The sequence below is a fragment of the Dipodomys ordii genome, unplaced genomic scaffold (assembly GCF_000151885.1).
Source record: "Dipodomys ordii isolate 6190 unplaced genomic scaffold, Dord_2.0 Scaffold69, whole genome shotgun sequence".
NCBI lineage: Eukaryota > Metazoa > Chordata > Mammalia > Rodentia > Heteromyidae > Dipodomys > Dipodomys ordii.
Genome location: NW_012267285.1, coordinates 248737 through 262299, shown reverse-complemented (window position 1 = coordinate 262299; position 13563 = coordinate 248737). Strand labels below are relative to the sequence as shown.

Here is a 13563-nt window from a genome sequence, read left to right as displayed (position 1 = left end):
GTCGATCCCTTATTCTACCTCTTGTCCAACTTGAACTCATAGCCCGAGAAAGAATATGTTCCTTTTGGTTCATGATTGTTTGGTTCTGTTTCATTTCAGCAGGCTAGTTTAGCTTTCATTCGCTCTCAACAAAGTGAACTAATGTGGGCGGTTTCACAAGTGTCCCTCTCCTCATTCTACTCTTGTTTTTTTGTACCTTTAGAATCTTGTGGGATTATCATTTGTCTCAAAAGGGCTTCTTTTTAGCCGGACACTGGTGGCTTGTTCCTATAATCCTACTACTCAGGAAGCTGAGATCTGAGGCTCAGAGTTCGAAGGCTGGAAAGTCCAATTCACCATCCCAAAATGTGGAAGTGGTGCTGTGGCTCAAAACTGGTAGAGCACTAGCCTTGAGCATAAACGCTCAGGGACAAGACCCAGGCCCTGAGTTCAAGCCCCAGGACTGACAAGAAAAAAAAAAATATATTTTTTAATTTAAAAAGTGCTTCCTAGCTGGGCACCGGTGGCTTTCGCCTGTCATCCTAGCTACTCAGGAGGCTGAGTTCTAAGGATCACAGTTCTAAGCCAGCCTGGACGGGAAAGTCCATGAGACTCTTATCTCCAGTGAACCACCAGAAAACCAGAAGTGGCGCTGTGAATCAAGTGGTAGAGCTCTAGCCTTGAGCTGAAGAACTCAGGGAACAGTGTCCAGGCTCAGAGTTCAAGTCCTACAACCACCACCACCAACAAACTACTTCTTTTTACACATAAATGACAGGAAAAGTGCATGCTGGTGGCACTAACTATGGAGGGAGGTAGCTGGAATGTGAATAAACAATGTTGAAATTTGAATATGAGTGTTTGCAAGAAATACATATTTTAAAAAATGGAAATGGGGGGGTGGGGGGTAGCAACATCTTGGTCTTGTATTCCTTGACATTTTCCTAACTAGAATGAGGTCGGATAGAAGCTGGAGGAACTCCTCCTTCAAAAGAAAAACAAAAACCTGCACTATAAGATCCAATGAGCTCATTAGGAGAAACACATTTAGAAATACACGCATGTGTTGGAAGGAGGAAATTACAGACATCCTGCAGCTCCTTATTCTGCTTTCTTCCCTCCCGAGGTAGCATCAGAAGAAATGAGGATATTTATCCTTTCCCACATTTTATATATCTGTGGACACCCGGTCTCAGCTTTTTCTCGTAATAACTGAACAGATAGCTGTGTGGAAATCATTACATCCGCATAAACTGTGACGTATTAGATCGTGAGGGTTGAACGTGGGGTCTGGCTAGTTTATTGGAGATCCTTCCTTGGAAATCAAGTTTATGGCCTTTGAACCACGATCCTCCGATCTCAGCCTCCTGAGTAGCTAGGATGCCAGGCGGGAGCCCCCCATGCCCAGCCCACTTCCAGTCTTTTGAGTGGTTAACTGGCGAGAAAAGAGTCTCACGGAGACTTTTCGGCCTGAGCTGGCCTTGAACCGCGATCCTCCGATCTCAGCCTCCTGACTATCTAGGATGCCAGGCGGGAGCCACGGTGCGGGGGCCCTAGACAGAAGGAATATGGGGGCTCCATAAAGAGACACGGTGCTGCCAGCTGCCCTGCCCTGCCCGTGTGCGGCTGGCACACTCAGCGCGCGCGTCTCTCCTCCTTCTAGATAAAGGCTTGACTTGGAGCGAGCAGGAGCGAATCCGGGAAGCGCGATCAAGATGTGCAGCGCCATGGCCGCCAAGTTGTGGTTTCTGACCGACCGGCGCATCCGGGAGGACTATCCCCAGAAAGAGATCCTGCGCGCGCTCAAGGCCAAGTGCTGTGAGGAGGAGCTAGACTTCCGGGCGGTGGTGATGGACGAGGTGGTGCTAACCGTAGAACAGGGGAACCTGGGTAAGTCCGTGGCCAGCCAGCAGCGGGAGTGGCAGGCCCGTGCCGCCGGGCGACGCGACGGCGCTCTCTCCTTGCTAAGTAGCAGAAGAGGGGCTCTGTTGGCACCGTGTGGGAAATCCTCGGGAGGGAAATGTAAAGATGCCTTTGTAGCCCAGCGCCGTAGCTCCCGCCTGTAATCCCAGCAACTCAGGAGGCTGAGAGCTGAGGATCGAGGTTCAAAGCCAGCCGGGGTAGCAACCAAATGTTGGGTACAATAGACTGAACAGAGCCTTTAACTTGGCAGGGAAGTAGCCAGCCCTTTCTCCGGCTGAAGGTGTGGGTGCTCACTGGACTTCATTCCTGAGCGCCCCCCCGCTCCCCACTTTGCTGTTTCTGATGACAAGTGAATTTTCACGGCTGGCTTCATTGCCAGTGACAATCATTTCTCCACTTCGTTTCTGTAGACTTTTTCTTTGCCATTTGTGTAGCCATGGCTATTTTATGGGGAAAGAAAATATAATAATTCACTTGCATATAATATAGATACGGTTTTTGTTTTTGTTGTGGTTGTTTTTGTGCTGTTCCTGGGACTTGAACTCATGGCCTGGCCACGGTCCCTGAGCTTTTGCGCTCAAGGCTAGAACTAGACCTCTTGAAACCATAGCTACACTTTCAGCTTTTTGGTGTTTTGGAGAATAGTATCTCACAGACACTTTTCCTGCCCTGGCTGGCTTTGAACCACGATCCTCAGATCTCAGCCTCCTGAGGAGCTGGGGTGACAGACGTGAGCTACTGACTGGTGCCCAGTGCAATTTTTTTTTGTTAGTTGTGGGTCTTGAACTCAGGGCCTGGGCACTGTCCCTGTGTTATTGTTGTTATTATTATTAATTATATGTATATTTTTTGCTGATGTGGTACTGAGGAATTGAACCCAGGACCTCAAGCATGCTAGACAAGCACTGTACCACGAAGCCACATTTCCTGCCCCTAGATTCTGTAGTTTTTGGAAAAGAACCAGTTAATCATTATATTGAAAGAAAGATGGTTGGGAAACAAAGGCCACAATGCCATTGCCTGTTTGAGTGCTTTCTGTGGTGGTCTTTTTCTCTCTTTCTCTCTCTCTCTCTCTCCCCCTCTCCTCCCCTCCCTCCCTTCCTTCCTGTCTGTCTGTCTCTCTTTCTTTCATTTATTTTATTATTATTGTTGTTGTTGGTTGTGGAGCTTGAACTCTGGGCCTGGGCGCTGTCCCTGTGGTCTTCAGCTCAAGGCGAGCGCTCTACCACTTGAGCCACTTCGGGTTTTCTGGTGGGTCACTGGAGATCAGAGTCTCACAGACTTTCTTGCCCAGGCTGGCTTTGAACCATGACCCTCAGATCCCAGCCTCCTGAGTGGCTGGGATTACAGGCGTGACCACCAGCGCCCGGCCTTCTCCCCTCTTTAAATTGCAACGTGGCAGAGCTGGGCAGTCATGAGGGGTTTGCTGTCTCCCTTTGTTCTCTCGAGGACTGATGGGAAAGAAGGGAATTTTTTGGCTTTCTCATTCCCCAGATAGCACATATGCATCCCTTCTGAGATAAAAATTTCTTTTGCCTGTGCCTAGATAAGACTCAAAACATATTCAGAAATTGCAAAAGCAAACCGTCACTCACGGCGTTAGGAAATGAAATACATCTGGTTAAGGAGCAGCCACACAAATGAGCAAGTCAGGCTCTCACATGATCAGCACTTCCTTACGCTCGTCTTGCTCTTTGTGGCTTTGTAGTTAGAGTACGAGTTCTTCTTAGTCACCCATCATAAAGAGTTTGAAAAGTTTTATGTCACTTTTGAGATTGATCTCCCTCTTGGTACCACAGATCTCTATTTTCACTGTTTTTAAAGCCACAAGAGTCCCTGTAAAACGTGTCACACATGGGAGACAGATCCTCGTTCCGTGCGCCTGCTGTGCTGGTGGAGATGGTGTGTGTGTGTGTGTGTGTGTGTGTGTGTGTGTGTATGTGTGTATGTGTGTGTCTGTGTGTGTCTGTGTGTCTGTGTGTGAGTGTGTGTGGGTGTGTGTCTTGGGGCTTGAGTTTAGGGCCTGGGCACTTTCTGTTCAAGGCTAGTGCTCTACCATTTAAAGCCACAACTCCGCTTCTGGCTTTTTGGAGGTTCATTGGCAATAGGAGCCTCACCAACATCCTGCCTGGGCTGGCTTTGGATCTCCATCCTCAGATCTCAAGTCTTCTGAGTAGCTTGGATTGCAGGCAGCAGCCACTGGTAGCTGGATGCGTGCTTGCTTGCTTGCGTCCTTTCCCTCCCTCCCTCCCTCCCTCCCTTCCTTCCTTCCTTCCTTCCTTCCTTCCTTCCTTCCGACTTTATTTTATTTTTCTGTGTGGCAAATGCCAGTTTGGGGGAGAAGGTAGAAGAAATCATTGTCAAGTAATGGAGCAGTTTTCTGGGCTTTTCTGTGGCTATATACTATAGACGTTTTTTTTAAAAATCAGTTGTAATGCTTGAACTCAGGGACTGGGCACTGTCCCTGTGTTCTTTTGCCCTCTACCACTTTGAGCCACAGCTCCACTTCCTGTTTTTAGGTGGTTGATTGGAGATACGAGTCTCATGGCCTTTCCTGTCCAGGCTGGCTTTGAACCAGGATCCTCACATCTCAGCCTCCTGAGTAGCTAGGATGACAGGCACAAGCCACCAGCACCAGCTTACAACAGACCTATACATATAAATATATACAATGTGTATGTATGCATGCATAGGTTATTGTTACTGTAAAGATCATGTACAGAGGGCTTACAGTGATATATATAAGTCAGGTAATAAGTACATTTCGTTTTGAACAGTGTCCCCCCTCCCCTTTTTTCCTCCCATCCCCAACCACAAGTTGTGGAGTTCATTTTCAGCATAGTGTCTAGTGATTACCCCTGCTGCATTCATTCCCCCTTTCCCTCCTTTTCTGTGGCCCCCCCCCCCCCGCCATCCCAAAGGCAGCTAAACGTACAAATAAGACAAAAGGTAAAGAAACAAAAAAAAACCAGCAACAAAGAAAAAAAAAACCTCTTTTGTTTCCATTCCTTGGAGTGCACCTTGATAAATATTATAGCAACATGTTGCATGTAGATATTGAGCCTTTATGATCCTCTCCTAAGAAAATCTTCCTCTGAGCTCACTGTGTGCATGGCTAGAGACCTGGGTAATTGATCATGTCTCTGTGGATTTTTGTCTTTTACCGTCCAGTGTGTTTGTAAATCTACTAGTTTTCAACGTGACTACAGTCGATCCCTTATTCTACCTCTTGTCCAACTTGAACTCATAGCCCGAGAAAGAATATGTTCCTTTTGGTTCATGATTGTTTGGTTCTGTTTCATTTCAGCAGGCTAGTTTAGCTTTCATTCGCTCTCAACAAAGTGAACTAATGTGGGCGGTTTCACAAGTGTCCCTCTCCTCATTCTACTCTTGTTTTTTTGTACCTTTAGAATCTTGTGGGATTATCATTTGTCTCAAAAGGGCTTCTTTTTAGCCGGACACTGGTGGCTTGTTCCTATAATCCTACTACTCAGGAAGCTGAGATCTGAGGCTCAGAGTTCGAAGGCTGGAAAGTCCAATTCACCATCCCAAAATGTGGAAGTGGTGCTGTGGCTCAAAACTGGTAGAGCACTAGCCTTGAGCATAAACGCTCAGGGACAAGACCCAGGCCCTGAGTTCAAGCCCCAGGACTGACAAGAAAAAAAAAAATATATTTTTTAATTTAAAAAGTGCTTCCTAGCTGGGCACCGGTGGCTTTCGCCTGTCATCCTAGCTACTCAGGAGGCTGAGTTCTAAGGATCACAGTTCTAAGCCAGCCTGGACGGGAAAGTCCATGAGACTCTTATCTCCAGTGAACCACCAGAAAACCAGAAGTGGCGCTGTGAATCAAGTGGTAGAGCTCTAGCCTTGAGCTGAAGAACTCAGGGAACAGTGTCCAGGCTCAGAGTTCAAGTCCTACAACCACCACCACCAACAAACTACTTCTTTTTACACATAAATGACAGGAAAAGTGCATGCTGGTGGCACTAACTATGGAGGGAGGTAGCTGGAATGTGAATAAACAATGTTGAAATTTGAATATGAGTGTTTGCAAGAAATACATATTTTAAAAAATGGAAATGGGGGGGTGGGGGGTAGCAACATCTTGGTCTTGTATTCCTTGACATTTTCCTAACTAGAATGAGGTCGGATAGAAGCTGGAGGAACTCCTCCTTCAAAAGAAAAACAAAAACCTGCACTATAAGATCCAATGAGCTCATTAGGAGAAACACATTTAGAAATACACGCATGTGTTGGAAGGAGGAAATTACAGACATCCTGCAGCTCCTTATTCTGCTTTCTTCCCTCCCGAGGTAGCATCAGAAGAAATGAGGATATTTATCCTTTCCCACATTTTATATATCTGTGGACACCCGGTCTCAGCTTTTTCTCGTAATAACTGAACAGATAGCTGTGTGGAAATCATTACATCCGCATAAACTGTGACGTGTTAGATCGTGAGGGTTGAACGAGGGGTCTGGCTAGTTTATTGGAGATCCTTCCTTGGAAATCAAGTTTATGGCCTTTGAACCACGATCCTCCCATCTCAGCCTCCTGCGTAGCCGGGACGACAGGTGGGAGCCACAGCGCCCGGCTTGGTGGCTGTTGCTGCCTGTGCCCTCGTAATGGTTTCGCTTCCCGCCGGTGTGTTTCAGGCGTGCGGATCAATGGAGAGCTCATCTCTGCGTACCCGCAGGTGGTGGTCGTGAGGGTCCCCACACCCTGGGTGCAGAGCGACAGTGACATCACCGTCCTGCGCCACCTGGAGAAAATGGGCTGCCGCCTGATGAACCGCCCCCAGGCCATCCTCAACTGCGTGAACAAGTTCTGGACGTTTCAGGAGCTGGCCGGCCACGGCGTTCCTTTACCAGACACCTTCTCCTACGGTAAGATCACGCACAAGGGGAGACCGCTAGACGACATGATCAGTGGGGTATGGTGGTGCACACCTGTAGTCCCAGCCCTTGCCCCACAGACCTTTGGTTTGAGGTCCAAGATGACAGAATTTGGCATTTCTGTTAGTATTTTCATAATCCCTTCATAGTTGTTTTTTTTGAGTTGCTTTTAAAGAAAATGACTAGTTAATCTTTTAAAAAGATAAAAGATCGTTCCCCCCCCCCAAAAAAAAAGGTCAGTCTACTGTGCATTAATAACTCGCTGGCAATGTGGTGATCAGCATTCCCCTTGGGTACTAACTTGCTCAGAAAGCACCCAGTGCTCATTTACTGGCTTCCCAGTCATAGATAAGTCCAGGCCGGCACTTTGAGAAGCGTGCTGGTAAACAGTGTTATGCTAATCTACTTCCTGCCTTTCCAGTTCTTCTGGGTAGGGGAGGTCTATACCAAGTTTAAGAGTCTTCAACTAAGGTATTTCTTGAAAATAAATGTCCAGGTCCATGGCTGGAGGTTTAATGAAGCTTTAAAAAGAAGTCTCTGTCCTCTCCTCGTAAGGACATTTCAAAAGGGTCGCTTTCCCCTCTCCCCACCCCCATGAGTTCAGATCCCAGTAATTCCCTCCTCCTCCCCCCAAAAAAGATACAACTGTTGATGTTAGCAATTGCACCAACAAAAGTCCATTAAAATCATTTGTACCCATTGAATTCTGACTTTCACAGTCTGCAAGAGAATGGAAAAGAGAAAAAGAGGAATCAAATGAGCACATCAGAGGGCCCTCTTCAGGGCTGGGCAGGTGGCTCAGTGGTAGAGCGCTTGCCTTGCATGCCTGAGGCCCTGGGTTCGATTCCTCAGCACCACATAAGCAAAAAGAAAAAAGCTGGAAGTGGCGCTGTGGCTCAAGTGGTAGAGTGCTAGCCTTGAGCTGAAGAGTTGAGGGACAGCGCCCAGGCCCAGAGTTCAGGCCCCACGACTGGACCCATTAAAAAAAAAAAACAAAAAACAGAAAGTCCTCTTCACTCGGATGTTGATGGATTGATTGTAGTTTGGGGTGTTGGTCATCTTGATTTCTCAGAATTTGCAGTAACGTCATGAACCTTTTCCTGGCTAAGTTTTTCCTTTATCATCGCATTGATTTAAAATTTATTTATTTTTTACAAATTAGAATCCACTTGGCCTAAGATTGCTTCTTATCATCTACTCCTGCGCTGGGAGACAAGCCAAATGTCAGGCCGAATGCAGAACTTAGTGTTTAAACCTTGCCTGGCTTCCTAGCTATATACAAGGCTGACATCTGAGGATCAGGGTCCAAAGCCAGTCCCAGCAAGAAAGTCCATGAGACTCTTTTTTTTTTTTTTTTTGGTCAGTCCTGGGGCTTGAACTCAGGGCCTGGGCGCTGTCCCTGAGCTTCTCTGTGCTCAAGGCGAGCACTCTACCACTTGAGCCACAGCGCCACTTCAGGCTTTTTCTGTATATGTGGTACTGAGGAATCGAACTCAGGGCTTCATGTATGCAAGGTGAGCGCTCTACCACTGAGCCACCTGCCCAGCCCCCTGAGACTCTTATTTCCAATTGCCTATCAGAGAGCCAGAAGTGGAGCTGTGGCTCAAATTGGTAGAGTGCCAGCCTGGAGCACAGAGAGGCTCCGGGACAGAGTCCAGACTCTTGAGGTTCAAACCCCAGGACTGGGGGAAAAAACTGGATGTTTTAACTTCAATGTCTATTCGTTTTATGTTTACCGATTCATATTGGTTTTCTCCCAGAAAAATAGTGTAGCTGTTAGGTTTTTCAAAAGAGGTAGCCGAGTAAGACCTGCACCACGCACGCACGTGGTGCTCAGCGAAGGGGGAGGTTTATTCAGTAGACCTGCTGGGACCAGGCCAGGTTGGCACTCCAGGAGGCTGGGAAAGGCCTGGGAAAGAGAGAGCTGGGAAAGAGAGAGGAAAGAGAGCGAGAAGAGCTAGAAAAGAGCAGAGAGAGAGTGTCTGGCCTGGGCTGGGCCTTATCTAGGGTATGGGCGGAGAAAGGTGTGGCCACATCAAATTCAGATGTGACCTCAGCCAATGCAGATGTGACCTCTTCCAGGTGTGCCACTTGCCTAGGTAACGCAGGTCCTGGGCGGAGACTTTGCTGTGAGGGGGGTGGAGTCTGCTGGGGGAAGGTGGAGTCTGCTGGGGGAGGGTGGAGTCTGCTGGGGGAGGGTGGAGTCTGCTGGAGGGGGTGGAGTCTGCTGGCCATCCAGGGGCGGAGCTGACAGGAGCCCTGAAGCCCTTGGCTTCTCTCTGCCTTTCTCGCTTTACTCTCTGCTCATTCCAGGCGGCCATGAAAACTTCGCCAAAATGATCGACGAGGCGGAGGTCCTGGAGTTCCCCATGGTGGTGAAGAACACACGAGGCCACAGAGGTGCGTAGCGGCTGTCGGCACAGTCATTCTAAAGGTTGGCCTGCCGGGGGCCGTCCAGCTTCTAGAAGGGTACCATAATAAGCTCATATGACCACCTGCGATTTCTGCTCAGAGATGAGCCCAGAGGGTTTTGTTTTTTTTTGTGTGTGTGTGTTTGCCAGGCCTGGGGCTTGAACTCAGGGCCTGGGCGCTGTCCCTGATGCTTTTGCTCAAGGCGAGCGCTCTACCACTTGAGCCACAGCGCCACTTCTGCCTTTTGCTGTTTACATGGTAGTGAGGAATCGAACCAGGGCTTCATGCATGCTCGGCGAGCGCTCTTCCACTGAGCCCCAGCCCCAGCTGTGGCCAGAGATTTTCCCAGCCCTACTTAGAACCAAGCATCCTCAGCTAGACTAGACCTTACAAAAGAGACCAGGGTGAATGCAACAGAAGATTCTTAACTTGCTCTTCATACATGCTTTGTATGGGACTCTTGCACTATTTCACTTACTCTTTTTTTTTTTTCTTTTTCCCAGTCCTGGGGCTTGAACTCAGGGCCTGGGTGCTTTCCCTTGAGCTCTCTGCTCACCGTCCCAGGTCCTTGCTTAATCTTAACGAAATTAATGTGGTGTAAACAATGGACGACATAAAAGAATGAAGTGTACTTGATTCTCAGAGAGCTGCTTGGGTTCCAGGAATGTGTCGGATCTATACATCAACATTTACATATGTACTTTCAGGGGCTGGGAATGTGGCTTCGTGGTAGAGAACTTGTCTAACAAGCAGGAAGCCCTGGGTTCGATTCCTCAGAACCACTTATGCAGAAAAAGCCAGGAGTGGCGCTGTAGCTTAAGTGGTAGAGCGCTAGCCTTGAGCAAAAGACGCTCACGGACTGGAGCTGGGCAGGTGGCTCAGTGGTAGAGTACTTGCCTTGCGTGCATGAGGCCCTGAGTTCGATTCCTCAGTACCACATATGCAGAAAAAGCCCGCAGTGGCGCTGTGGCTCAAGTGGTAGAGCACCAGCCTTGAGCTGAAGAGCTGAGGGACAGCGCCCAGAGTTCAGGCCCCAGGACTGAGGGGAAAAAAGAAGTTCAGGGAAGGTGTCCAGGCCCTAAGTTCAAGCCTCAGGACTGGCCAAAAAAAAAAAAATCATGTATGTTTACATATACCTGTACGCGCATACATGTACACATGTTTACATATATGCATATACACATGTCTACAAGCAAGCACACATACTCAGCTGCCCGTGGTTTGATGGCGTGCATATGTATTATATATTCATATTATGTATGTACGTGTTATAATATATATAGTATATGTGATGTAAGTGCATATCTGCATGTGTATATCATAGGTACATACACTGTATATACTGTATATTAAATGGGTATATATACTGCTGCTGTATTGTGCTATAGATCAAATACGCCTATGTAATATATGCAGCTTTACTTGGGATCTTTCGGTCACAGGCAAAGCTGTCTTCTTGGCACGAGATAAGCATCATTTGGCCGATCTGAGCCATCTTATTCGCCATGAAGCGCCATACCTGTTCCAGAAGTATGTCCAGGAGTCTCACGGGAGAGATGTCCGGGTCATCGTGGTCGGCGGGCGCGTGGTTGGCACCATGTTGCGCTGCTCCACCGACGGGCGCATGCAAAGCAACTGCTCACTAGGTAAAGCGCGGCGCGAGTGTTTGTGCACCTTGTCCACCACCGGGCCCGTGTGTAGCCACAGGTCTTCTTGGACTCAGGGCCTCGTGATTGCTTTGTAGCTTAAGGCTGGCGCTCTACCACTTGAGCCGCACCTCTACTTCCAGCATTTTGCTGGCAAGTTAAAGAGTCTTAGGAATTTGTCTGCCTTGGCTGACCTTGAACCCAGATCCTCAGATCTCCGCCTCCTGAGTAGCTAGGATTACAGGCGTGAGCCACCAGCACCTGGCTAGAGACACCCTGTTAACTTGAGTCCATTCAAGCTGTGGCCTGATCCATATAGTCGGTGGAGCAGACAAGGCGAATGAGAGCTCGTGTGCTGTCTGTCTGTCTGTCTGCCTGCCTGCCTGCCTGCCTGCCTCTCCCCACCCCTTGCTTGCTTGCTCTGGAATTTTCCTAGTCCTAATTTCTTAGTGCCCTAATTTAACTCATGCTTTATACATTGCTTTTTTGTTGTTGGTGGTGGGGGGGGGTTGTTGGTCGTGGGGCTTGAACTCAGGGCCTGGGTGTTGTTCCTGAGCTGCTTTTTTTTTTAACTGGTTTTTTTTTGGTCGGTTGTGGGGCTTGAACTCTGGGCCTGGGTCCCTCAGCTCTTCAGCTCAAGGCGAGCGCTCTACCACTTGAGCTACAGTGCCACTTCCGGTTTTCTGGTGGTTTATTGGAGATAGGAGTCTCACGGTCTCTCCTGCCCGGGCTGGCTTTGAACCGAGATCCTCAGATCTCAGCCTCCTGAGTAGCTAGGATGACAGGCGTGAGGCCACCAGCGCCCGGCTCCCCTGAGCTGCTTTTGTTCAAGGCAGGCGCTCTACCACTTGAGCCACAGCACCACTTCTGGTTTTCTGGTGGCTCATTGGAGATCAGAGTCTCACGGACTTTCCTGCCTGGGCTGGCCTTGAACCGTGATCCTCCGATCTCAGCCTCCGGCGTGGCTGGGATGACGGGCGGGAGCCCCAGGTGCCAAGCTTGAAGGCCCTCATCCAGAAAGAAGAGAGGGAGAGAGAGGATGAATGAAACCTAACCAAACCCCCGGCGTCCCGCGTGGATGTGTTCCTGGTGGCCTCTTGAGGCCCGCCACCCCCTGGGCGCGGCAGTCAGTGGGAGGGATGGTCGCGTGGCCCGGGGGGTGTGCGGAGGCCCCGGGGGTGTGCGGAGGCCCCGGGGGGGTGTGCGGAGGCCCCGCGGGCTCGGGCCCCAGCGCGGCCGGCGCGGGGGGCCGCCGCCTGCCATCCCCGCTGCTCGGGAGGCCGAGGCCGGAGGATCGCGGTGGGAGGCCGAGCTCCCGCGGCGGGCGCCCCCCCGTGACCCCCGGCCCCCGTGTGTGTTGTGCAGGTGGCGTGGGCATGATGTGCACCCTGAGCGAGCAGGGCCAGCAGCTGGCCATCCAGGTGTCCAACATCCTGGGCATGGATGTGTGCGGCATCGACCTGCTCATGAAGGACGACGGCTCCTTCTGCGTGTGCGAGGCCAACGCCAACGTGGGCTTCCTGGCCTTCGACAAGGCCTGCAACCTGGACGTGGCCGCCACCATCGCGGACTACGCCGCCTCGCTGCTGCCGCCGGGCCGCCTGACCCGCCGCATGTCGCTGCTGTCGGTCGTGTCCACGGCCAGCGAGACGAGCGAGCCCGAGCTGGGGCCCGCGGCCGGCGCGCCGGGCGACCCCATGAGCGCCTGCTCCAGCGCCAGCTCGGTCGACAGCGACCCCGAGAGCAGCACGGAGCGCGAGCCGCTGGGCCAGCTGGGCCAGCTGCCCGGGGCCCTGTTCAACATGAACCAGCTGCTAGCCAATGAGATCAAACTCCTGGTCGAGTGACCCCACCGCCGGCCGCTCGCTCGCGCCCGCCCGCCCGGCGCCTTCATGTTTTGGTCCCTCCCCCCCTCCCCTCCTCCCTTTTCTTTCCCTTATTATTATTATCTCCCCCCTCCCCCTTTTTCTTTTCTTTTTTTTTTTTTTTAAAAAACCAACTTGCAATGCTGTTCATGTAGGACGCTCAGGATAAGAGAACTTGAGTTAGCTGGTGACCCACAGAGGAGAAGCCTTGACTTTGGTCTTTTCTTTCGCAGCTGCTGCAGCAGGGAGAGGCAGCAGGGTGGGGTCTGGCTAGCGAGATGGGGGCCCCTAGGAGCCAACCTGGAAAATTCTGCCCCTGGCCCCCTGCTGTGGGACCAGTCCAACCAGGACTCACCTGAGCCCATGCTGTTGTTTATTTTTTTATACGACCACAACAAACCACCACCACCACCACCACCCCCAAAACCCCCCAACTGTTTGGTTTGGGCCAAAATAGCTCCTAGCCATAACTTTCTGAGCCTGAAGTCTTATCTAGACAGCCGGTGGAGACTTAGCTGTCTAAATTACCAGCAGATCTGCCCAGGCAGATGCGACAATCTGCCATTTTCCCTGTTGATCCACTAGCAGCCTTGGCTCATTGTTGATTCCATCTCCAGGGGCTCTTCTATTGGAGTTTCTCATTTTTTTTTTTGTGTGCGTGTGTGTTTTTGTTTTGTTTATTTTTTTTTTGTCTTTGGTTCCCCGCCCCCACCCCTTAATTCGGGTGGGAGGGACTGCGTGATTCTCACCAATAAAGTTTGTCCATGACCGAATCGGCATGATTGCATGGTACAGAAGCGGGTGTGAACAGTATTGCAATGTCTGGTGTAGCAAAAGTAACCT

At 50.2% G+C, this 13563-nt stretch overlaps 1 protein-coding gene across 1 annotated transcript; it reads left to right on the top strand.

The window, feature by feature from the left end:
* Positions 1 to 1694: 1694 nt before the first annotated feature.
* Positions 1695 to 12702, top strand: Rimklb (ribosomal modification protein rimK-like family member B). Its single transcript, XM_013023684.1, has 5 exons — positions 1695 to 1869; positions 6558 to 6788; positions 9111 to 9197; positions 10652 to 10855; positions 12221 to 12702. The coding sequence occupies exons 1-5, from the start codon at positions 1695 to 1697 to the stop codon at positions 12700 to 12702; spliced, it is 1179 nt and encodes a 392-aa protein (XP_012879138.1).
* The last annotated feature ends 861 nt before the right edge of the window (positions 12703 to 13563 follow it).

Bases quoted from the DNA above. Each gene is read 5' to 3' on its own strand.
- Rimklb (XM_013023684.1), top strand. From the start codon at position 1,695: ATGTGCAGCGCCATGGCCGCCAAGTTGTGGTTTCTGACCGACCGGCGC. The intron at 9,198-10,651 runs GTGCGTAGCGGC...TTTCGGTCACAG, and splicing joins GAACACACGAGGCCACAGAG to GCAAAGCTGTCTTCTTGGCA. The intron at 10,856-12,220 runs GTAAAGCGCGGC...TGTGTTGTGCAG, and splicing joins GCAAAGCAACTGCTCACTAG to GTGGCGTGGGCATGATGTGC.